General features: G+C 38.5%; 1 protein-coding gene across 4 annotated transcripts; it reads right to left on the reverse strand.

The window, feature by feature from the left end:
• Positions 1–43: 43 nt before the first annotated feature.
• On the reverse strand, positions 44–22,543 carry si:dkeyp-97b10.3 (NACHT, LRR and PYD domains-containing protein 1a allele 5). 4 transcript variants are annotated; one of them, XM_051129594.1, is made up of 16 exons: positions 22,422–22,543; positions 22,206–22,303; positions 17,542–17,573; positions 13,967–14,002; positions 12,257–12,346; positions 11,852–11,887; positions 11,695–11,738; positions 10,353–10,405; positions 9,465–9,682; positions 9,057–9,310; positions 5,995–6,138; positions 5,770–5,905; positions 4,308–4,355; positions 3,755–3,835; positions 3,387–3,674; positions 44–855 (listed from the first exon to the last, which is right to left on the reverse strand). In XM_051129594.1, the coding sequence occupies exons 2-16, from the start codon at positions 22,256–22,258 to the stop codon at positions 827–829; spliced, it is 1,542 nt and encodes a 513-aa protein (XP_050985551.1). In that variant the 5' UTR covers positions 22,259–22,303; positions 22,422–22,543; the 3' UTR covers positions 44–826. The 4 variants fall into 4 exon arrangements, with proteins under 4 accessions (XP_050985551.1, XP_050985550.1, XP_050985553.1 ...); XM_051129593.1 differs by lacking the exon at positions 22,422–22,543 and having other exon boundaries at positions 45–855; positions 22,206–22,408; XM_051129596.1 differs by lacking the exon at positions 22,422–22,543 and having other exon boundaries at positions 46–855; positions 13,967–13,999; positions 22,206–22,408.
• Between the last annotated feature and the right edge of the window lie 1,278 nt (positions 22,544–23,821).

The following is a 23,821-nucleotide window of genomic DNA, read 5'->3' on the forward strand; positions in this document are numbered from 1 at the left end:
TATTCCTTCACGTCCCGTACTGCTTTCGGCAAGAATTATGAGGACAGAAACGGTCTGAAATCAAGAGTTCAGACAGGTTTAAGATTCTAAAGATGTGAATAAGAGAAGCACTATTTTTTGTATTTTCATCATTTTCATGATTTCTTTAATGAAAGGTCAGATTCCTCCAAAATAAAGATTCCCCTGAGTCAGCACATCATACAGCTGTGAGAGGTGCGGATTTACCCAACAAACATTTCATATGAGAAACAGAGAAAGTGATGCAGCCGTTGAGTGAAATATTCTTAACCAGTGTCACACCACAAGAGCGCTGCATGGATGTTCGTACGAACAGCGATGATTACACACGTAATCTGCATAATATCATGATATGACTGGTGTTACGTCACTCTAATGTCAGTCAATAACCGTCAGAGAACGACGGCACCTGAGATCAAAACATCAATCCTGTTTCTTAAAAACAAACGCAGATGATCGTGGCTCATAATTCAACAAAACAAACCAAGGTGTACTTACAGTCTTTACAGAGACATTAAAAATGTACAGTATCTAAAAAATGTACAAAAACACAAGCACAAAATAAAGAGCTACGTACAAAATGTACCAATCTACAGATGCACGAAGGGCATCAAGTACAGATACAGAGCTCAGTTTTCCTGAAATGTTTCCTGAAAGCACCAGATTCCAGTATGATTCATATCTGAGTGTGACTGGCCTCCTCTGTCAGGACGCTTCATCGCTCTCTATCAGTGGTTAAAATGATTTCTGTCAGCTTTGAATTTCAGAGATGTCCACAGACTCCAGACAGCGGGACGGCCGTGAGAGTTCATGTAGTGGTTTTATCTCGAAGCATTTCTGGAAAAAAGACGAGGCACACAAATGTTTTTAGTGTGAATACAAGCAGCCGTTCTGCTGACAGACACTGTATGGGGAACGGCTGACAATGTTTCATATTAAATCTAATAGAGGGAATTGATATGCCCCCCCCATATCACAATAATTTGAAAAAAAAAAATTCCAGAACAGAAAGAATCAAACTAGAAAAGCCAGATTCAAAATTCTCATTAATTTTGTTTCACATTAAAGTTAAAGGGTTTTCCAGAGGGGATTTTGGATATCACACCACAAAATATAAATAATGTATGCATTTATAATAAAATGATACATTTCTCTGTACTGTATAAATCACAGTGTGAATGACATATGAAAAAAAAAACCCATCAGCAAAACCCTTAAGAACAAACCTCTGCGTCTGGTGTCTGTAAGTGCTGCTGAAGTGGAGAAAGTGTTGAATGGAGTTGTAATCTACAGATGTAAATGGATAAAGTGCAATAAAATAAACACTCAAATGTGTGTTTTGGATGCTTTAGAAGCAAACTTGAGCAGTGCATGAAAATAAATGAAACTGCTTTGTCTGTAGTGTCTTGTGTTAAACAGGAATCAGGCATCACATGACTGAATTTCACATGATTGATTGTGTCACACATTCAGCAAACCGTCTTCCTAAAGGACGTCTGCATCTCTGTGCTGGTTTTGATCTGTTGGTGTGTGTCCAGTGTTGGGTAGTAACTAGTTACATGTAACGGAATTACATCATTTAATTACAAAATAAATGTAACTCTAATTAGTTACAGTTACTGAAAAAATGTGTGTAATTAAATTACAGTTACTTTTGAAAATGTTAATGATTACAAAGAGGGTTACATCTGATTCTTTTTCACACACCCTCACACAGATTTAATTGACTTTTCCAAAATTGCATTGGCTGCTCTGCTTTTTTAATTCTGTCAACTTCATGGAAGCTTTGCATTCAAATATTTCAGCTCAGATCAGCGTTTAGTGTCTAATTATTTACTTTTGTGGTGAGCAATTGTGTAATAAGTGGGATAATGTACATCCAGCCAGTTGTTATTGCAAAATAAAGATGGATATTATCCCTTTGTCTGACTGTAATTAGTGTTGAGTGCTGCTGATTAACTGTTGAAAATATAAGAAATTTAGAAAAGTAATCAAAAAGTAATGTTACATTACTTTAATAAGTAACTGAAAAGTTACACTACTTATTACATTTTAAATAGAGTAACTTGTAATCTGTAACCTATTACATTTCCGAAGTAACCAACACTGTGTGTGTCAGATATCTGCTGTAGATGCACATCTCATTGTTTTTCAGCACCTCACTCTATGAGCCTCGTCACCAGCACACCAAAAAAAAACAAAAAAAAACACTATAGCGGTTGACCGATATGGATTGTTTTGGATGTCCAATGCCAATATCATATAGAGTACTGATCAACACATGTAGAATAATTGAATTTTATAGGCATTTTACATAATATTTATGACATCTCACTATTTCATTTACAGATCAATAAAATAAAAATCACATTCCTGTTTTGACACTTTTCACCCAAACAAAAACTTATCGGCTGCTGCTGATCATTAAAAAATGCCAAATATCAGGCCACTATATCATCTGTGGCAATACCTCAGTCAACCACTAAGAAAAGGCACACCTCAGAATCCTGATTCATCTGTCCAGGATTCATTCAGATACTGTAAAATGAAATTCCACGATTTCAAGGACTTTTTAAGCACTACTTTGATTTCAGTCAGAGATCTCACTTATCAAACAATGTCTTCTCTTTCAAATTAAAACCACGATTAATTTTCTTAAGACATTTGCATTTGTGTATACTTTGTTTCTTTTTTCTTTGTTTAGTTTTTTTTATAACTGGACTGCCTTAATGGTTTGATGTTTTCTACTTCTAAGTCCCGATATGAAACAAATGATACGTCATATGCAAGGTTCCAATTTAAGTCAAATAATTTGTGACACGCAATCTGAAGTCCCGATCTGAATCAAACCGTTTGTGATACGTGACCCAGTTGAAGCGCTTCGAAACTGGTTTAACTGATTCGAAGCTTTAAAAAACCTCAGTTTCACCCATCACTATGTGCTTTTTAATACTGTTGCAAGCGATGTCGAAAATCAAACATGATTGACTGTTTGTTTGTTTGTTTGCTAGTGAATCGCTTGCAATGAATGATCGAAGTCACAAGTTTGAATCAATTGGACAGGTTCCAGCGTAGATGACTCGCTCATTTGATTCGGTTCATCTGTTCCCCTTTTTGAGAAATATAAAAAAATAAACACTTATTTCTTAGATCCATTGTCTTTCAATAATTCAAGCACTTTTCAAGTACCTCTTCAGGAATGTTGCTATTTTCAAGGGTTTTCCAGGCCTTACATTTCAAATGGTCAAATTCAAGCACTTCAAGCACTTTAAGCACCTTATCCGAACCCTGTCTGTGCCACTGAGCTCAGGTCATCCCTCCTGCTAGTGGTTACACACCGAAACACAGCAGATCCCGTCCAGACTCACCGTCCAGCACAGCAATGACCTCATTGGGCACGTCGTCGTTGTCCTTCAAACATTTGTGGAGTTCCTGAATTCCCGCTTTTCCCTTGGGCTGCCGTCGTCTCCAGCGCTCCAGCATGTTGAATTTCAGCATGGTCACGCTCTCCTCGGCGGCCTCCAGCTCCTCCAGGTCCTGTTTGCTGAGGCCCAGGCAGCTGATGGCCACCACCTTCCACTCCTTCCCCATGCGTTTGGCCACCAGCATCAGCTGCTGGTCCGTCAGCTCCGGAGCCGCGGCCGTCGCGTTACAGTCTGAAGACACACCAGCACTCCAGTCAAGATATAATCAGGGCAAATACCGTAATGAGGCGCCACAGCCATCATGAACTTACCGGCCTCGTCAATGCCTCGAGCTTTCTTAACGTGCTTGTGACCGAGCTCTTCCTCTGACGTGCTGCTGTGTCTCTTTCTAGCTGTACATGAATAGCCATCATTCCCAAATATTCTGACAGTGTGATGAATAGAGCGCTGAAGGGATGATGCATTTTTATAGACAAACCCATAATCTTAACACAACTGTTATGAATTTTGAAGTCTAAATACATGTGAAAAGCTGATCTTATGCTATAAACGGACCACACTATGGTTACAACTTCAGCATCACTATCATTACACTTCAAAAACTAATTCAGTCTTTAAGAACATTTTTCCTCAAAGTCCGAGTTAGAAGAGTTCGATTATAAACATGAAAGCAACTAGTCAGTAGATGAGTTTTGCACAGCAGTATTACTGATGTATTTTGTGTTTATATACCTATTTCAGCAATTAAACCAAAAAAAAAAAAAAACTAAAACTCAACACTAATGCAACTGGTTTCTGGGTTTCAGCTTACATAAATGCGTCATCCCTGCAGCTCTGTATTGAGGACAGAGATGCACCACATACCTTTTGATGTTTTTTTGGGGTTTTCATCTACATGATGTATGCAGTCTCCTGTAAAAGATTTATGATCACATTTATTGTTTTACAAACACAAGTCATTCTCTGTTACTGTTACAAATGAACAGGATACTGAACCCATTGTTTGACATATAGCTTCACTTTGAGGGACAGTTCTCACTAACACTTTTTTCCTCTATAAACTAACGTGCTGCTTATTAATAGTTAGTAAGGTAGTTGTTAATTTTAGGTATATGGTGCATTAAGACAGGGGTCTCCAACTTTTTTTTTTTTCCGGGGAGACATGAAAAAGTCAATCTTTTATTTACTAATTTACTAATTTAACATGAAATCATCAAATTGTTACTCCATATCAATCGCATACAACGAAAGAACAGAATAATTCGAACAATCATTTACGCAAAATAAACAACAGAGCGTCATATCTATACAGATTTTCCCCAAAACGTTCTTGCGACCCGGTAGAAATTCTTCCACGGCCCGGTAATGGGTCGCGACCCGGTGGTTGGGGACCTCTGTATTAATAGATCTACAAAGGCAATAATAAGTGTTTAAAGGCATGACATGTAATATTTTTTATTAAAATATTCAAAAACCACTAGAACAGTGTTATATATTTTGCTGACTTGTGTCCTTACATTAACCCAAATGTTTAAAAAAAATGTTTAAATATACTAGTTAAAATAAGCAATTTTAACTAGTATAACGGATGCCATTGCATCGCCTGCCAATGATGTCATACACCCTTGATTTTCTGGTTTTATTTCGCTGAAAACATGTAAACCCCAAAGACGCTTTAATATGTTATGCATTTTATTAGACAGGTGACGAACTCACAGAGTAGCATTATAACAAAACTTTCAACACACTCAAATGTATCTAGTATGATAAAATTCCCTGCATACACATGACCAGAACGAGCGGAAGCGATTGACTGTGTCATAATAAAAGCTCCGCTGCTTTCGAGTCATGCGTCACGCTCATCCATTAGTAATCACTCCAGCGTCCTTGTTTCGCTTCCACATCTTTTAGCCCCACCATGCATCATACCACAGTGACCTTAATAAGTCTTTAATACATGAGCTCATCCACGAACGTGATTTTTGCCCAAGTCCCGTCGGATTGCATTGGCTGTGGGGATCAAGACGACAACTTCCATGATTTCACACTCAATCGCGGCATCATCAAACTACGCCTTTGGTTCTTTGTTTGTTTTGAATATGCGCCCTCTAGCGGCAGAAACTTGCATATTGTGCCTGTAACACTTGGCCAGTGAAAACATTCAATGAGTACTAATCTAAAGGGAATGTTTGCTCCTGTCTTTGTCAGTTATAGGTCTGTTACTTCAGGCATTAATGGGAAAATATGATTTAATGAAAGTGATTAAAAACAACATTTTTAGCACTAAGGGCAGCGTCTCCTGTAAATGTTTTTTTTCATATCGTACCTTCTCTGATGGTAGCCGTCCATACAGTATGACCCGACTCAGCCTCTGTCAGGGACAGTTTGAAAGGAGGACTCTCCTCAAAGAAGACTTCGAAGTATCCCTTCACCTCCACGATGACGGGAGAGAAGAGCATGTCCTGCAGACACACACACACACACACACACACACGTGATAAACTGCACAGCTGAGCGACAGAGCTGCGATCTCTGTCTGCGTCTGCAGTACCTCCGGTGTGATGTGTCCCATGGGCTCGCTGATGAGACGGTACCTCCTGTTCTCCTCCAGCATGCATGTAGGTGGCTTGTCCACTTGTATGTACTTCTTGTTGTTCCTACAGTTGTTCGCCCGCCGAACGGCCTTCCTGATGTCCTGCAAAACACGGCATCAGAAATGATAGAACGGTAATTCTACAGAACCTCTATCAGAGACTTGTCAAGTATTGTCACACTAAACTAATTAAACAAACTCACGGTTCAGGATCAGTTAGATTTGGACAAAACCAAACAAATCCAACCTGTTTTAAGCAGAACTACAATCCTCACGGTGATACCTGAACTGAACTGAGTTTAATAATGACACTATTGTCAGATGTAGAGCTGTTTTACAGCTGACATTTGTTATAATTGATGAGTTTTGCTGATTTGAAACATTCCATATTGCATGGAAATAAATGTGACTTGGGTTTGGCCCTGAGTTTGCAACTGGTCAGCAAGTATGTGCAATGCAGTGCTTTTTATTGAAAGCAAAACATTGTTACAATCAATACTTTATTGCTGTCCAATGAAAAAAACAAGCAAATCAAAAGTCCATTAAGTACAATTAAAATACTGAACACCAACAGATGTGGAACAAAGAGTTCTTATTTTACGACTGTCCATTCATTTCGGAAGATTGTTTATGAGAAAATGTTTTTGAATGACGTTTTGCAAGCTGGGTGGTTTACTATTCAGATCAGTATTTCTTGATAGACACCCAAACATCTTTCTAGGAATTTAGTAATATGGTTTTTAAAGGCCTGGAAATCAGACCAGGGCAGACCAAAATTCATGATACTTTCTGGTGCTTTTTTTTGTTATTTTGAGCCTGACAGACCCAGTCCCCTTTGGTTATATGTGCAGCAGAGGCCAGCACATTCTTAGAAGAAAGTAAGTCATTTTTATTTGGAAGGAAGGGTAAGTACTCGAAAAGAAGACAATTTTCATGTTTTGGCCAAACAAAGCATTCTGTAAGCTTTTTTTTTTTTTTTTTGACTGAAACCGAAACTGAAACTGAAACTATCCGTCTGACAGCGTGAATTACGCTGCGCTGAAACTGCTCTGTGAGTGTGCTGACCACAGGAAGTCATTTCGCATGTCAATTTTGATGGGTAAACCCACAGCAGAATGCAAAGGCGAGCCCCTGTCCAAAGACAGATGGCCCACAAACTGTGGCATATCAGAAGATGACTGATCTCCATTCAGTAGTTTTGTCTTGTGCTACATTGGTAAGTACCTAAATAGAAAGTGTGCCTTTGTACATCAGAAATTACAGCCTCTGACTCAATTTGTTTTTTTTGCCACAATGCAACAAATGTCCATCACCAATGGATTTTCTGCAGTGAATGGGTGCCCTCAGAATGCCCAAACAGCTGATAAATGCGAGTCCATAATCCATAACACTTCATCCAGTGAAAAGTCCATCTCCTATTGTTTCTCACATCAAAATTCAGCCACATATTTCTTTAGAGCTGTTTTGGACTGTCTGTAAACGGTACTTGATCTGTGCAGATTTCTCTCTTGATTCAGGCCACTGTAGAAAGTCCTATGATGGATCATGACCTTGTATTTTAGCCAGAAGCAATGGTTCGAAGTTAAAACATGGCTCCCTATTTGTCGTGACACTACGGATCATTCTTGGGAGCCCCAATCATCTCTGAGTATTTGGAAAAACCAATGAGAATGGGAAATGTGCATGCCACTCCCCCATATTACGGGTTTAAAGGAGCAGCCCACATCCATCAGATTTGTTTGTGTCTGTGCTTCTCTCTCCATTCACCTTTGCTTAGAAGCATGTTGGAGTATTTCAGTAGCTTCCTCTCTCATATGAGTTTCCCTTCGGCACTCATCTGTTCACCGGGCGTCATCGCCCCAGATCTTTCAGGTGGAGAACACACTCTTTCTGAAGGATGCAATAGAGCCGGTCCCTTGCAGATGAGGAAGAGGTTTTACAGGCCTTACTTCATCGTACAAAAGAGGCAGTGGGTTGCAAGTAATCTTAGACCTGTGAGTACTGAATCGAGCCCTGCAAAGGCTTCCATTTAAAATGCTCATGCAGAGACATTTGTGTCCAGAATTAAGATGGAGGTTGAAGCTTTGCGGCGATAGACCTGAAGGATGCATACTTTAATGTCTTGATTCTTTCTCGGAACAGACCATTTTTTTCCAGTTAGTCTTTGAAGGTCAGGCATATCAGTAAAAGGTCCTCCTTTTCTCCCCTTGCCCCTCTCAGAGAGTCGGGTGCTCACATACTCAACTACCTCGATGCGAGTGGTGCGAACACAGGGACCCAGTCCAAATGGGACTTCGGGTCAACTGGGAGAAGTGCAAGCTCTCCCCAGCGCAGAGTCTGTGGAGTTCAACTCACTCACCATGACAGCACACCTCTTAGAAGATTGTGCTTGGTCAATACTGAAATGCTTAAATTGTTTAACATACAAGACACTGGTCCCAATTAAATATGACCATCAACTGCCTAGAGTTATTGACTGTACTACTAACCCAACAGCGGTTTTATCCTCTGGTTCAGGGAAGGCACATGTTAGTCCAAGATGGACAATACTGCAGTCATAGTGTATGTCAACCACCAGGGAGGTGTCAACTCAAATCGCATGTCACAACTCCTCTGGAGTCAGCAGCGACTGTAGTGCCTGCAAGTCACTCACATTCCGGGCGCCCTCAATTGTGCAGCCGACACGCTTTTACAAGTCACACTCTGTGGAGAATGGAGACACTCTCCTTCTGTCACAACTCTGGGACAGGCAGAGTAATTATCACCCACAAAGTGGCAGACATGCAGAACAAAATGCAGAACTGAAACTGGTACGTCGTCATAATGAAGACACAGCACTTAGCAAAGCACTGCTCCAGCTTAAACCTGAAATCAAATCTAAATATAGCAGACTACCTAAAGATCGCATAAGCAGCGTTACCGAGAACACGTCCAGTCAGTCGTGCTGTGTAAAACCGTCACATTTCTGTGAAAGCAGAAGCCTTTTTGTTGCTGTTAAACCATTTGTCGTGTTTCCTCACCTTCATGTCAGAGCAGTTGTTTCCAGCCAGGTAAACTCTGAAGGAGAAGGAGTTTTCAAGGCCCACCTCCTTGAACACCTGCACGACCCCATGATGCTCTGCTGTTTTAGACGTCTGAACGATCGGACCCACCGGTGACAGAGACGACACGTTCCACTTGACGTGACTGCCGGAGTGATCGGCCGAGGGCTCGATCAGACCACGGCTGTTCTTGACATGTAGCACGCTGAACTTCACTTCGTTGTCTTTATCTGCTGAGAACAAAGGGAAGGCACAGAGGAAGAAGACAGAGAACGATCAACATTTTGTTGCAACTCTTGCCATCATGTCAAAACCCTCAAACGAGCATTTACTCTTTTGGAGAAACCAAAAACCCTATTGTCAAAACTTTTTAGGATATCTCTGTACCTGCTAGACACAGTGAGTGTGGGAACTGGACGGATTTGAGAATGGATGGATCACAGTCCACATCAAAAATGGGACCAGCAAATTTCCACAATCCAGTCAAGAAGGTGCTAAACTTGCTCCAGGAGAGAACGCAGTACGTGATCTTGACGCGCTGAGAGACCTCGAACACCAGCCCAGTGTCTGAACACTCGTACACACCCTCAGCATCCAACTGCAGCCTACAGAGAAGAACAGAGATGTTAAACAGCTGAACACTAAGTGTGCAGAACTTCTCTGTTGGAGCATGAACTCATGTTTGTAAGTGCTGTAGTCTTAGTTACCAGCCTACATAATTAACACAATAATTTGCAATAATATAAATTCCCTTTTATTATGATTCAATTTAGTCATATAAGTATATATAGAATATATACTAAAGAAATTAATACTTTCATTCAGCAAGGATGAACTTAACTGACCAATATTGACAGTAAAGACGTCAATAACATTACAAAATATTTCTATTTCAAATAAATGCTGTGTTACAGTTTCCCCAAAAATATGAAGCAGCACAACGGTTTTCAGTGTTGATATCTTAACATACAATCACACAAAAACATTTTTTTACCACATTTCTCTGAACCTTGGCTTTCTTGACATATTATTCATTGGGGAAAAATACCATGCAACAGAAACGTGTCAATGACACATTTGACAATTCTCACATTACATTTTGGATTCTTATAAAGCTGTCAGTGCAGAGAAGGATTTTACACTAGACAAGTTTAGAATGCATCACTGGTCATTTAGAAAAAGAGAGTCATAAAGTGAGAGGACACATCTGCTGTGAGTCACGCTACTATGCTAACCAGTAACGATATATGCACATGATGGAGAAGAGGAACCTACTGTAGCCGATCTCTAGATATTTTCCTGGGGGTGACAAGCTCATATTTGGGATTCTGTAAGAGGAAAAACAGTTTTGTGTCAGCATTACATTCATCATCAGCAGCTGACATGACATGGATCTCAGTTTGGTGTGTGTTGTGTTTGTGTATAACTGGGTGACAAAATTAATTGGTCAGAGGTTGCTTTTCCCTAGCTCAGGAGACTTGGTGGTCGTAACAGGGTCTCAAATGTTTCTTCCGCTACACTTCCTCCAGAGGTGAGCAAGATCACTGAAGCCTCCCTAGAGGTTGGCCAAAGAGTTTGCTCCAGGCCTGTCTGCAGGGCTTCCTGTTCCACTGGAGCTTCCCTGGGCCACCCCTCCGGTACACCAGGGTTCCTGTTCATCGGAGCCTCACTGGCTTCTCCCTGTGTTCACTGTCCTGCACAAGTTTGTCATCAACATTCACTGTGTTCCGGCTTGTTTCCTGCCTTACTTTGTTCTGTCCTGCCCAGCTGCGTTGTGGATTCAGAGTTTTCATCGACCGGTAGTTTTTGTCTGCTTTTACTTTATTTTAAGCCTACTGTCCTTACCTCCTCTCTACCCCACAACCTGCCAAAATCCTTTTATGGTCGAGATAACTTAAGTAAAAGTCTTTCTTTGTTCCTTTGAGATTTTTCTTCCCTCTGAGTAAGTGAATGTTTGCTTGATTGGATCAAAGGGGACACTCGAATTGAAAAGTTTGAGACCCACTGGTATATTATAGTATGCTGGTCTACAGATACCAGGCAAAATTTAATGTATACTTTACTTAATTTATGCATCTTATCATTTTAAAATCCTTTCAAACTAAAGGTTTATGATTAAATACTGGAAATTAGCTTTATAGACACATGACAAATGAGTGTACTGACAGATCATATAGTGAAGAACGAAAAGAAGTGCTCATCATCAAACATGTTGCTCCTTCACTAGCATCTAAAAGCTTCCTGTGATGCATGATGAAGCTCAGACAGAAGTCACATTTTCATGACTACATCCTTTTTTGTGTTATGTCAAGACCTGCAGAAACCCTGTATTACAGGGTGCTTATTAGAAATACAAATTAATGCTGATATTTCTAGATATCTCAACGCTATCTCACAGCCAATTCGTACGTATTTTAGGAGGTTAAGTTAAGTTAAGTTTAGGGGGAGGGTTAGGTGTGGTCCTTCGTACGAATTTGTAAGAATTAACCACCTTGTCAAAAATGTATGATTTGCTGTGAGATCAGGTTGGATATCTACCGTTTAATTGTTGCATGTTTTGCGAAGTGTCATGCAGCTAAGAATGTTCTGTTGATGATAACGGTGTTCAGAGACTGACCTTCAGAGCTCGACACTTCTCACAGCAGGACTGACGCGGCTCGTCTGAGGCATTATGGGAGACGAGCACAGTGAGTGTGCACATTTATGACATCAGCTCATGATCTAAACATGACATGCATATGAAACACGCTGAGAACTGAGAGGAGTGTCATTACCAGTGTGATTTTCTGCTCTGGGTCTCGTGTCGGAGTCTGGAAAAACAGGATCATTTATCATTCTGGTTTATCCTTCACTCAAGATCAAGATGATTGACCTACAGGATCCCTGAAAGCTTTACATTTAAAATGTATATTTCTAAAGTCTTGGTATCTGTAACTGTGATTCTCATGGAAAGGTGTTTAATGTTGTACTGTATATTAGGCTTTCTGTGCACTTCATCTTCTATTTAAAACACAGAAGCACTTTCGTTCAGACAAAAACATACCAAGTAAAAGTGCAAGGTACATGACTGTTCAGATATATTACTAATATTTTGGTAGATTATAAGGAGATGAAAGTGTATAAACCAGAGTGTTTTCTAGTTAACCAGAAAAGAATTCATTCAGTGATAAAATCTCAACCTGAATCTCTTTCCTCTTCCTCCTCTTGAGTTTCCTCTTCCTCCTCTTGAGTTTCCTCTTCCTCCGAGCTCTCCTCAGTTGATGTATTGTCTGAACAAACACATAAAGCACAAATAATATCAGATTATGCCTGAATGATTGGATTCAATATTAGGAATTTTACTCTTTTAGCTTTTGAGAAACGTAGAGAGTGTGTTCGTTTATGCAAATGTAATAAATCAGAAAACGAGATGAGGTCAAATGAGTTGACATTCTCTTGATTTGCGCTTACATGTGAAAGTGCAATATTCTGAAGAAATGTCTCAAATGACGAGAGTCACGATTAGTAAACGCGATTTGAATCGATCAGTTTAACTATTCTGCAGCATGACTAAAATAAGAGCAATAAGACTAAAATTAGACTAAAATTCCCAGAATTTGTGTCAACTACAATTTAACTAAAAACTGACTAAGACATTTGACACCTTCACCTATTTTAATGTCCCCAGTAGGGTATTAAATGAGTGTTTAAATTAATAAATTAATAAAAAAAATACATGCATTCTACATACATACATAAATTTTTACCAATATTTGGTAATAATATTAATAAGCAATTTTTGTGAGATTTTTGATTAGGAACACCACAAGTCTAACGGGGTCAGGAAAAAAAAATCCCCCCAAAAGTACAAAAAAAAATTATCAAAAAAGAAAGTCAGTAAATTAGTACAATTAGTGATCATAATCATGCTGAGGCTATGTCGTTTTAAAAGTGATATACGCTGACTCGCGCATACGATCCACTCCGTGGACTGAAATAGACGGTGCGAGCTGCCGAGTTTCGCATGACACAGCGCGAAACCAGTCCTCATTTGCCCCGATCGAAAGCATATTTACACTGTCTGAACTGCTCCCTATCGCCTACATGGTGCACTACATGCCATTCACCGTACAGAAAATACTAACACTATGAGCAAGTGACCGATCTCAGACGGTATTTTTTTTTTTTTTTTTTTTTTTCACATTTTCATTTTTAATCATGAACCTACAGGACAACAGCACAGTGTTTAAAAACAACAAAACATGCAAGGCCTGGGTAAACAAAACAAAACAAAATTTTGATTTCTCGATTTTAATAGATTCTCATTAATGAACCGATGTCGATTCTTAAATCACAATTGATCTTTCGGTCTATGCTGTTTTCAGTTGATGAATGAACAGTAACTTACATAGTGTGTCAACAGGCTAGGCTTTGTGTTACTTTTGATATGAAACAAAGTCTCAGACTTCAAACTCGTCTGTGCGTAATCAAACGCACAGGAAAACATTCATGATAGTTTCTTTTTTGTTCTGGATCCCGTGCTCTGCTGCCAGACTGGAGCGCACTCACCAACAACTGGACAGAGGTGGGATTGCAGCTACAATTTACAATAGATCACCCTCAGCGTAATCGGTCAAAATGACGGACGGCCTTCAGATCCAAACTCTTATTAAATCCAAGGGTTCATTCTTCCAGTCATGTTTTCATGGTATGGTTTGTGTGTTATTTGTCATTTGTTGGGACTTAAGTTGAAGCGAACAAAATATATTTCATTTGTTTCTGCATGAGACATAAGGACAAATGCTGAAGCCTTTTATTTGTGATGGAATATGTACGGTCTGTTAATTCTTCATATTCTGCTCATCAGCTCATGCCTTAATAAAATCAAACTTTAAACTGAATCCACGTACCTGTACTGCTCTGAGAACTTTCCGAAGGATGATCTGCTGAAAACACAAACATGACTAGGTTTATGAAGGGTTCATAAACTGATAACCAAATCATTAAGCTCAGCTTAAACAAAAACAAATAACAGCTTCATCAGCGATTCATTTAGAGAATATTTAAATACAAATAACAGAAATTAACCAGCAATCACACTGAATGTACATGAGGTGCTCTGCTCCTTTTTCTGACCACTTGAGGTCACTGTTTCTGCGTTTTATTTGTTCTTATTATTGAGCCTGGTCTTCCTGTTTCCTGTTGTAATAATAGTGCTTGTGTTTCGTTAAGCGAGTGTGTGTGTGTGTGTGTTTTGTGCTGTTGTGAGCTCTACTCCTCCTCCTGAATCCTGTGTCACTGTGACTTTTAGTGTTTTGACTTGTAAATAGAGTTGCTCTTGATTTGCTTTTGTAATTCTCCATGTGCCACCTGATGCAGTGTAAAAAATGCAGCTTTAGTTAACAGGTTTGGTATTATTGTAAAATAACGTAACTCAAAACAATGAAAGGCACATGTCAAACATTAAACCAGTTCAGCTGAATATGATGAGGTGTTACGGCGTGAACAGCTTCTCCTTCATTCATCTATGAAGATTAAAGACACTGATCTGCCACACTGAACTCAGATTGAGTAAAAACTACTGCAAATAAACACAGCTTCACATTTGCTGTGCTGAATCATTCTGGGAAACCCCACCTGTCACACTGCTTTCACTCATTTGGACTTATTTGGACATTAATGACAGAGGGCTACTGACACAATTTGGTTTTAACATAATTTAATTTCTATGCCTGATCTGAGTATTTTGACCTACACAGAGTTTCCTCTCATTTCTATAAACCAAATACAATACCCCAGTACCGGTCAACTGGTTGAATAAGTTACCTCTGAGCAGAGGTGGGTAGTAACGAAGTACATTTACTCCGTTACATTTACTTGGGTAAAATTTTGGAAAACGTGTACTTTTAAGAGTAGATTCGGACTCTTTCATACCGGCAAATTTAAGAACATAGAAAGATCTACAGTCAATGAAAGCAAAATCTACTGTTGGCCTGCAATGAGGATCTTCATTAGTTGCTGTCTGTGAACGACTCCACAGATATACATTCAATTTCATTTAAGTAATATTGCTGTAAGCTAGATGGTCTGTCACGTCAAAGTGAAAGTATTACACTTCACTTCACAAGATCTACACTTTTCATTCATTTCACAGAATGAAAAGTGTAGATCGTGGCATTTCATTTATAGTAGATTCGGTTTATTATTGCATCGAATCCTTTTTTGAGCACGGTCTGCAGCACTAAGCGTTATAACTAATCACACGTTTCTCTTGAGCTTATGAACGTATTATCCAGTCAGAGGTGTCTTGATTCCTCACCGCGGAGAACTCCCATCAGCTAACAACAAACTGCCACTGAATGACATTGCAGCTTTAACCCTTAATGAGATATGAGTTAAGGTAGTTATAAAACTGATTTAAGGTAGTTAAAAGTAAGAAATGCCTCTGTGGAAATCAATTAATATCCAAAGTCACTAGTAACTTGCTACTTGATTAAATGTTTTATAGGATACTTTTTTACTTTTACTCAAGTAACTATTAGGATCGTTACTTTTTACTCTTACTTGAGTAATTATTTATATAAGTCCTGTATTTTTACCCAAGTACAGTTTTTGGCTACTCTACCCACCTCTGAACTACTATACTTAAAAAAAAATTAAAACCATAGAAAAATAGATAATTGAATAGCAAAATAGAACTATAGATATATTATAAATGTATTAAATGATAAACATAATAATAAAAGCAATGAAGTAAAACTGTAGGTAAAATACTGTAGGTAATGGAGTGTAATATATGCACATAAAGAGCTTAGTAAGGTTCTGCTGACCTCTACTGGACTCTACTGTAGATGAGCAGATGTTGTGACAGAGGCTGTTTTTTAAACCAGAGTTTCTCAGCCCTCCTGTGACTGAAAATCATGTCATTTTCTCGGTTTAAGCTTAATCAGCTAAATCAGATTTCATATGCAAACGTCTCTACAAGGCTCTACATTATCACCTTGATCAAACTTTGCTGTTAAACCTGTTTTGCACACAATCTACTGCATGTCTTCTGTCGTCTCCTTGATAGTTTTGTTTTTTTTTAATCAAGTCAAAGGTCTTTTAGTGTAATTATACAAACGTCCACCTTCAGCTGGTGCTTCACATGTGTTTTTGCTGTCAAATCTTGACTGATTTTTATCTATTAAACGTTAGAATAACTGTAGAAATATTTCCAGATGAACACTTACTGGACTCAAGAAGCATGGCTTTACCTGATTCTCCATCAATCATTTTTTGTCTCAAATCTTTCGAGGAACGTTTGTTTTTAGGAGTTTTACTTTCACAGTTCCTCGGTGGAGGAATGATCTTCACAAGCCTCAACATTTATTTGTTCATCTCAGTCATCATTGGACTGCATTGCATTATATGTTTTTGCTCAGTTTGGGTCTCTGAATAAAATGTGATCTTTTTTAAATACACGTTCTTCATACTATAAAAGCTCATATCAAATATTCATGTGTCACATCATACTCAAAAAAAAAAAAAAAAAAAATTATTCAGACTATTATGTCATATGCCAGGCTTTATAGGGGTTAAAGGGTTAGTTAACCCAAAAATGAGCCCATAATTTACTCGCCCTCAAGGCATCTTAAGTGTATATGACTTCCTTCTTTCAGACAAATTCAAATGGAGTTATATATATATAAAAAAAATGTCTTTCAAGCTTTATAACGGCAGTGGGTGGGATTTTCTGTTCATCAGTCCAAATCAAGTCCAATAAAGTGCATCCATCCATAATAAAAAGTGCCTCACATGGCTCCGGGGGGGTGAATAAAGACCTCATGTAGCGAATCAATGCATTTTTGTAAGAAAAATATCCATATTTAAAACGTAATGATCACTTTAATATAGCTTGCGCAAACTGTCGTAAACAGAAGCACCTCTGTTGCTCATGTGCCAGTGAGTCTCAAGAAAACCAATGTCTTCTTGGCTTATACTGAAATCCTCCTTTACAAATCCTCATTGTGTATTTCTAGTTTGTGACAGTTGTTTTGTTTTGGTCTCTCATCTGCACTTCTGCACTCGTCGGCACATGCGCAACGCCAGTGTCTTACGTCATCCACCAGAGCTGCTTCTGTGTATCATTTTAAATATGGATATTTTTCCTGCAAAAACGCATAGATTCGCTACAAGAGATTTATTCCTTTATTCACCCTCCAGATTATTAAGCCTTTATTCACCCTCCAGAGCCTTTTTACTATGGATGGATGCACTTTATTGGACTTGATTTGGACTGATGAACAAAAACCCCCGCCTATTGCCAGTATAAATCTTAAAGGAGCCAGGAAATTTTTTAATATAACTTTTGGATTTAAAATAGAATAGAAAGACATATACATGTGAGTAAATAATGGGCTAATTTTAATTTTTGGGTAAACTAACCCTTTAATAAAATTATATTTGTCAGGTTTGAGTATGGTTTGTGAACACATTGACTCACCCTTCAGGTCTGATGATGAAACCTCTCCATTCCTGAAAAGAACAAATAAACTATGTGTAAATATCAAACAGGTCATAAACATACGTGCACAATCACCTTGTTTTAATTACTGTTACTGGAAAAAGACAGAGAAGTAAAGCAGACTTTAGGAAGCAGATACAGCTCTGGAAAAATTCAGACCACTGCAAAATGATCAGGTTTTTTCCCTAATCCAGCAACTGAAATATTGCAGATCACATGAAATTACCAATTATATATGTGTCACAAATGTGTAAGTGTACCATTTTACTGGCCATACATATTATAATGAAGGATGCTGCTGATGTTGTGTGTTTATACAGTTGTGTGCTTTGTTGATTAAACAGGAGTGGCTTTGTTGTGTCATTGCCATATAATGTAGTCGTTTGTGCTGTGAGCGTGTGATCACGTGACAGGACACCTGATCCACAAACACTCTCACATCAACACACGAACCCATCACATTCTGCCACTATCAACTACTCTGTGCAGCTGCTTTTTCTGAAGTTACTCACTCTGAACATGCTATTAAACTTCTGCTTTTTTTTTTTGAGGCCTTTCGAGAAAAAAAAAAAAAAGTGCATGCTTTACATTTTAGTACAAATGGCTGGCTACTTTTAACTAGTTTGAACTTTTTTTTTATAAGGCTGCACACAGTTCCACATGCCGAACTGCTGAGGAAAAAAACTCTGGAGTAAATGCTCCCTCAGTCACGACTTCATGTTAAAACATGCGGAAATCACAGCTTTAATTTGACCTGTTCTCAGGGAAAATATTGTTGTGTGCCTGTCACATGACACACAATCACAGGAAATGAAGCAGTGCCAGCATCTCATATTATCCAGCGCACCACTCCCTAAAACAGAGACACTTCCACACGAACCACACCGAGACACACAGATCATGGCCTAGTGTACACTCAGCTTCACAGGCAAATGTCATTTGCAGCTTGTGTCATCAGCAGTATGGCAGCTTTTCATTTGCTTGCACGTCAAAGCTGAAAACACTCTGACCTCAGGCTAGAGGAACAAACACACACACACTCAACAGAGCAGCTCCTGTGGTGTGCAGCATGAGTCTGCAGCTTCACTGCATGAAATAACTCTACAACAGCATCAGAAAATATTCAGATAACAGCAGAAAACTGTGTTAGAAAAACACAAGTCATTGAAACACAAATGTTCTTGATGAGCTCCTGTGTCTGACTGTTCTTGGATTTTATTCAATCCTCAGTATTATCTGGCCTCAGTCTATGGACCAGTGGTGTGTTTCCCGTACGATGATGTAACTCACGGATTAACTACCACAGGATGATGCACTGTTGATCACATCTCTGTCGTTTCAACCATATTCTTTCAACAATACAGGATTGTCGTTAAAGTGCCCCTATTATGTATTCTTGTAAATTACCTTTTACGCAGTGTGTAACACAGCTCTAAGTGAATGAAAACATCCTACAAAGTTTTAAATCTGAAAGTGCTCCTTGTATAAAGTTATTTATATCCTTCTAAAGAAAGAGCCGATTCCAAGTCATGAAAACGTCGTTTTAAAAACAAATCTTAAGCTGTTTCAAGTTGACGTCAACTTGAAACATTAGAATATTCCCCGCCCACTTGTTGCACACAGACCTGGGAATACTGGAACCCTGTCTCCCTCAAACACCACAGCAGACTTCTGTGGAGAAGACGCTGTGCTCTGCACTGTGAGGGTAAATCCGTTAGTGTACAGTTAGGGTATGTCCAAAAACTCTCATCTCAGAAACCAACCCATTACTAAAAAAGGTAAAACAGCAATGTAGGACAATTTTGAAGTTGGAGGAGAAAATGAGATGGGAGTTTTTCAACAAACCCTAACTGTCTTGAACTTGGAGAGCACAGAGTACGCATGCGCATCGCAGAGCTAGACAAGAAAAGCATTTGTGGTTAAAAAGTGTGTGTGTGTATATATATAATTTATATATATATATATATATATATATATATATTTATTTTTTTTTTTTTAAATGACAAATTGTTTCACTAGAGAAGACCCTTATTCCTTGGATGGGATTGTTTAGAGCTGTGATTATTGTGCATTAATCAGTAAAAATGCACTAACGGTGCATTCAAATCTCCCTGGGAAGTTTGATGCATGAGTCTGTAAGCAGCGGAGCGCGAGTCTGCTGAGGGGGCTGCAGCACCCCCTGTTTTCACAAAAACTTGCGATGCCAAGTTTGTTCATTTAAATTTATTCAGTTTTTTATTTAATTGTACTAATCTCTAAAATGTAAGTAGGCTATAATAAACCCATGTTTGCCTTTATATAAACATGATTAATTGTACTTGTGATGTTTTCTATATGGGATTAGCCGATCATAATCCTCATGAACACGTGTCAGACGTGAACTATACAGAATGCGAACAAAATTAACTTTAATACAACGATGCTTCATGTTCACAGAGATATTTTGGAGATCATAAACATTCAAGACATGATGAAAGAATTCATCTGCTCCTCTGCTGAGCGAAAATCCACGTTTGGAGTTATTAATGGTAGGCACTTTTCATTTTTATTTTAATGTCACTGTGTAAGTCCTTTTATTACGACAATGGAAACAACAGCCCAATACCTTTTCTTAAAAGGCTTAATTTATTTCCTGTACGCCGGTGCATTATATTATGACTGCAAACAGTTCTATAAATAATTTCAAAAAAGTGATATGCAGTCAAATTGTATGCAACTTACACGAGTGTTCATATCGACGCGCTTGTAGCGCTTTATGGAGTTGTCAAATGAACCCCCCAACACGGACACACACAGCACCCCCAGACGGAAACATCTTCTCGCGCCCCTGTTTGGAAGTCATAATTACAATGTCAGGTGCCTTTAAATAACTTTGACTGGAGCGAGATCACAATGTACCGTTTCTGCATAAAATTCAACACAATTTAACTCCACATTTACAAAATGACAAAAATGAATGCGTATAGGATGTGTTTTTGCTTTTTGTTATCAGGGTTGGGGTCAATTCAGGAATGAACTCAACAATTCCAATTCAAAGAAGGAAATGGAATTGGAATTGGAATTCAACAACAATTACAGGAAACAGAGTTGGAATTGAATTGGAATTACAGGAAGTGGAATTCAATTCAGGGAAATTCCACTGAATTCCGTTTATTGCTGTTTCTGAGCATTTATTTGTGATTGCATTTAGAGACATACATTTGAACTTTATTTATGATGCTTTACAAATACCAAGTAGTGTATGAAATAGAGTTGATCAAATGCAAGTAAATAAAAATGAGAACTGTACATTATGAATTAATAATTGAATGACAGTGGTGATACGTTTCTGGATGTACTATACATTCAATATATGATTACCACATGAGTCATGTTCATTCATGTATTTCATTCACTTTTTATTGCATCGAATTATCATCATTTCCTGAAATTTGGCATCGCTAAGACTGCATCTCTCAGGCCTAAATATCTCAAGTGGAATTTAGTGGAATTTATTTGATTTCAATTCTGTTTCCTGACATTCCAATTCAATTCCAATTCCATTTCCTGTCAGCTGCATGCAATTCCAATTCCAATTCCATTCCAGAAAGTGAATTGGAATTTACCATTCATTCTCAATTCAATTCATGAATGGCCCCAACCCTGTTTGTTATTGTTCAGTTTATCATTATTTGATCATAATCATTATTTCATCATAAATGTACAATACTATTGTACATGAAAATCAGTTTTATTGTAAATAAAAAACGTACATTTAATCAATTTGAACAAATGTACCATTAATACAGACGCTGCACCAGAAACTCTTATAGCTTATCGAAAATTCAGTTTTCCACTGGTAATAATGACTTGGTGGAAATCACGCTCACGTGTGTTCAACTTGTAAATATAATCTTTCCATTGTGAACTGAACTATAAAAAGTCAATGGGAAACAGAAACTGTTTGTTTACCAGCATTCTTGAAAACATATGCTTTTGTGTTGAGCTGGATAAAGAAACGCATACAGGGTTGGAACAACTTCAGGGTGAGGAAATGATTTTAGAAATGCATGTTCATTTTTGGGTGAGCCTTTAAATCTAACATACTCGCACTAAAAGCCATAAAACTTGATACTTTGATATCATGCTGTGAAAACACCTGTATTACCGCTTGCCTACAAACGTCTGCCAATCCTGCTGCCCAACGTCAAAGTAAATTATTAATACTCATAAGCGGAGCCTTTTCCATAGTACTACTGATACATTCGCGTGCAGAGCCACATTTCCTGTATAAGCACAATTCGACTAGAACGTGCCGAACTTTTCAGCTCATTATATGAATCGCGTGAAGCAACAGAGAAACAGTGTATCTAGTGCAGATCAACTGTATCTAATGTAACTGATGCAAACGAGGTCAGTGACGAGACGCGCTGCTGCAGCGCAGAGCATCGGTCGTTTCAGAGCGTTTATCGGACAAACAAACTTCATGTATGTGACTAAGCGCTGAAGCCTGACTGAAACATTACTCCTCCGTAACAGCACTGTTATTACTGTGCCACTTTCGGTTTTGATCACACTCTTTGTTTATGTGGAGCGCGTGGAGCACATGATGATGTTAATAAAGCGGCTACATGCTGCAGTTCGCCATCATCGATATCACTCACCCATCGGTGATCGGTGTCGTTTCTCCATGATGCGCCATGTGTGCGACCATCATTCGCGCGCCGACAGCTGCCGAATCGCGCGCCACTCTTTCCGCGACCTGATGTTTGCAGATAAGAGACAATTAAGCCAGTTAAACCGGAGCCCATTCATGAAACACAATGATGCACTCGCTCTCTCTCTCTCTCTCACACACACACACACACACACACACTCACATTCACTGGTGTTTCCGCGACTGGCAGCAGCAGGAAGTGGCGGGAACTCTAGCTTGTTTACTGCAAATGTCCATCACAACAGAAGCCGTTCAACACGGAGATTAAACTACCAAAACAAAAGCATGGCCTAATACTTTACAAAAACAAACAATAACAAAAGTCTCACGTTATGCAAACGTATATTGGTGTAACACCCCTAGAGGTCAGTGGTTATACAATTATAGGCAGATTTGTAACACTTTTTGCTCCAACATCTGTAACTTCTTGAGTTTTTGTCTCAAGGTTTGCTGTAAGTCCTGCACAGTTCTCCTTGCAGGACTTACATCCCTAAAATGACAACTGGTGTCAAGTATCAGTGCTGTCGTTATCCTGACTCACACTGACAGGGGAGTTGAAATTCTGAGTAAATTATTTAATTTGTAACATAATCCATTTTCATTACACTACATTTCTGAAAATATGCTACTTGTGAGTAAGTGAAAAATGACTAGTATTAAGCTTGCACTATGGACGGTTTACCGCTTTGAGAAATACAGGCACAATACAAAAATTATTATATTGCATTTAAAAAATAAATTTCTATTATATAATAAATTCTGTTATTCTATTTTAAGCTGTCGAGTCAGCAGCAAATTCTTGCTTCTGTGATTGGTTCTTGTATGTTTGTCGTGTCTGTAAACACAGAGGAGCTCTGTTTACAGTGTGGCCTGTGTGGGTGTTGAGTTCTGCTTTAGGACTCATCAAACCTTTTTACAGATTTATGATTCATCTCCACAATGATTGACATTGTAAGTCTAGTCATTATATGTTTAACTGTTTTAAAAATGTACATTTACTACACTTTGTGTTATTTTACCTTAGCATTAAATGACTAAACACTTGTGCAAGGGGTAAAAAATTTTTTTCCATCTACAACTTTTTAGAAAATCATTGAAAACAGTGGGTTTTGTTTTCCTATTGAAACAAATGGGAACAATCATGCACTTCCCGTATGATTCCTCAATCACCATCATATAAGTTTACCCACCTATGGCGACTTCTGCTTTTGCGAACCATGAAAATGTTAAAAGGGCCCATTTCAGGACTAGTTAGGACTCACCACAACAACAAAACTAAACTTTAACAAAACTGTCTAACACATTGTGAGTGTTGAAAATGACGTGATCTAGGAGCTTTCTAAAGTGCATATCACTGTAAGGACTGAAAGGCATTCAGAGCGCAGGCAAAAGTGTCCTGAAACTGTGTTTTTATGCTCATGTGTGAGTCAGAAGTTTTTGTGTTCATGACAGTTTGAACAGCACCAACCACACTCACCAGCTTATTTAATTGTACAGTTTTCTGCAGTCTGTACAGTCATAACAGAACTGATGCAACTTTTACACCATTCTAGACATTCGTCA

Source organism: Labeo rohita, chromosome 15 (assembly GCF_022985175.1).
Source record: "Labeo rohita strain BAU-BD-2019 chromosome 15, IGBB_LRoh.1.0, whole genome shotgun sequence".
Lineage (NCBI taxonomy): Eukaryota > Metazoa > Chordata > Actinopteri > Cypriniformes > Cyprinidae > Labeo > Labeo rohita.

Coding starts and splice junctions, on each gene's coding strand:
- si:dkeyp-97b10.3 (XM_051129594.1), bottom strand. CDS start 22,258: ATGATGGTCGCACACATGGCGCATCATGGAGAAACGACACCGATCACC. Junction 3,836..4,307: donor CCCCAAAAAAACATCAAAAG/GTATGTGGTGCA, acceptor ATTCATGTACAG/CTAGAAAGAGACACAGCAGC. Junction 3,675..3,754: donor TCGAGGCATTGACGAGGCCG/GTAAGTTCATGA, acceptor GTGTGTCTTCAG/ACTGTAACGCGACGGCCGCG.